Genomic DNA, 2505 nt, shown 5'->3' with positions numbered 1-2505 from the left:
ATTGTAGACTTTAAATGTAGTTACATTTTTACAGCAAAAAATTGTAATTCTGCAAAAATCTGATTGTAAACTTACAGAGAATATATAAACAGAAAACCTGTTATTTTACAGAAATTCACTGTTGAATTATGTACAGTACTTTACTGGAAGAGAAACATCATACAAACATCATCAATACAAACGTTCAGCCAACATTTAGAGAACATAGACGTTTACATTTCAGGACAAACTAAAGTCATCATGAGCAGTGATAGCCTCCATGGCTGAACAGACACAAGAAGGAGCTCCACCTAAAGAATCTCAAACATTTACACAACGACCAATGAGAAGAGGGCAAAGTACCGCCCACAGTGTTTGATTGACGGGTGAAGAAATGCCACAACAATCAGCTGTCAGCAACAATGATGGAAACAAAACAAGCTGAAGACATGAAACACAGAATTTAACCCTTCAATGACTTCTGTCTATTTGGCTTTAAACAACTCAGCAGTGGATTCAGGATAAATATGAAGTCCAGCATAGAGAGGCTGAGTGAACGTGGTCTGGACTCTGTGGAGGAGAGTCATGGTTTCAGAGACGCTGTAGAAGGACAGAATACCTGCACTGTGATCCAGGTACACTCCAACTCTGGAGGACTGAGGACCTGAGACGGGAGTGTGGACACTGTTGTACCAAAAGTTATAACTGTTTGTGCCACAATCTAATGACCAAGATTTGACATTGTGTCCAAATAAACATTCATCTGAGCTCCCTGCTCTGCTGATATTCTTGTATGTGACTGCTACATAAACTCTACCTCTCCTCTCCACCTCCCAGTAACAACGTCCAGTCAGTCTCTCTCTACTCAGGACCTGAGACCAGTCAGTGAATCTGACTGGGTGACTAGAATAAGACTGATGTTCTCTCATTAATGTTACTTTTCGGTTCCCCTCAGATAATAACAGCCATGTGTGTGCTGTGTTTGGATTCAGTGTGAGTTCACATGAATATTTTAAGAACTCAGCTCTGGTCTTGGGCTCTGGTTCTGGTCCTGACAGTGAAACATGGACTTCAGTGTCTGTCAGTGAGATGTTTGTCCGTTGGTCCCTCAGAACGTCCTGTAGTTTATCTCTGAGCTCTGACACAGCAGCTGTCACATCCTCAAAGTCCCTCAGAGGACGGATATTGATGCTGGATGAGTCTGTAGATTGGCTGAGTCGTGACAGTGAGGGGTAGTTGTGTAGAAACTGGTTGTGGTCCTCTGTGTGTGAGAGCTTCTCCAGCTCAGCGTCTTTCCTCTTCAGCTCAGTGATCTCCTGCTCCAGCTTCTCCTGAAGATCTTTGACTCGACTCACTTCAGTTTCCTGCTGGGATCTGACCTGCTGCTTCACATCAGACCTTCTTTTCTCCATGAGACGGATCAGCTCAGTGAAGATCTTCTCACTGTCCTCCACTGCTTTATCAGCAGAGCCATTGATAGCCTCCACCTCCTGTTGGAGCTCCTTCACATCTTTCTCTCTGTCCTGGATTCTCTGCTGGATGTTTAGTCGACTCACCTCGAGCTCTCTCTGCCTCTCAGTCCTTTCTGCTGCAGCTGAGACTGTGTCGTGGCCTTTATGTTCATCCACAGAGCAGAGATAACAGATACACTGCTGATCAGTGCGGCAGAAAATCTCCATCACCTTGTCATGACGGAAGCAGATGGTGTCCTGAAGCTTAGCAGAGGCTTCAACAAGTTTGTGTTTTTTAAAAGTCGGAGATTCATACTGTAGTGAGGCTGGAGATGTTGCTTACAGTACGAAGCCAGACAAACCAGACAGAACTTGAAGGCTTTCAACTTCCTCCCAGTGCAGACATCACAGGCCACATCTTCAGGTCCAGCATAGCAGTGATCATCAGGAGCAGCTTGGAGTCCAGTCTTCTTCAGTTCCTCCACTAACTCTGCTAACATGGTGTTTCTCTGCAGGACAGGCCTCGGTGTGAAGGTCTGTCTACACTGAGGGCAGCTGTGGATTCTCTTCACATCCTCTTGATCCCAGTGGATTTTAATACAGTTCATGCAGTAGCTGTGTCCACAGGGAGTAGCCACAGGATCCTTCAGTAGATCCAGACAGATCGAACAAGAAAAGGTTTCCCGGTCCAGTTGAACTCCTTTCTGCGCCATTTCACCCCCCAGTGTCGACGACTGTCTGAGTGTCACTTCGTCAGGGAGGGCTTATCAAGAGCTGAAATATTCCGGGAAGAGGAGCGGCGCCCTGAAGCTGAACTTTGAACAGTCAACTGACAATCAGCAGTTATCAAACTCATAAAATATTTAAATTGCTGTTAAATTCAAACAGAATATCATCCTGAGTCAAAGCAGCATTTAAAGTTTCAGACGTGAAACAAAAGTCATTAAACAAGTTTTTTGTTGTAAGTGGGAATCCAGAAGGACACGGATGAACCAGATCAGCTGCTTCTGTTGTTCATCTGTGGATTCATATGGATCCATAAAACACGGATGATTTGAAGCTGTAATAAAGATAC

At 44.6% G+C, this 2505-nt stretch overlaps 1 protein-coding gene across 1 annotated transcript; it reads right to left on the bottom strand.

The window, feature by feature from the left end:
* Window positions 1-25: 25 nt before the first annotated feature.
* Window positions 26-2143, bottom strand: LOC104939058 (tripartite motif-containing protein 16-like). Its single transcript, XM_027276215.1, is given in 2 exon segments — window positions 26-1748; window positions 1751-2143. Coding segments are annotated over 2 exon segments (1677 nt in total). The 3' UTR covers window positions 26-464.
* Window positions 2144-2505: the final 362 nt, after the last annotated feature.

This window comes from Larimichthys crocea, unplaced genomic scaffold, assembly GCF_000972845.2.
Source record: "Larimichthys crocea isolate SSNF unplaced genomic scaffold, L_crocea_2.0 scaffold32472, whole genome shotgun sequence".
NCBI lineage: Eukaryota > Metazoa > Chordata > Actinopteri > Sciaenidae > Larimichthys > Larimichthys crocea.
The sequence above is the reverse complement of the archived record's forward strand: the minus strand, read 5'-3'. Positions and strand labels throughout refer to the sequence as shown.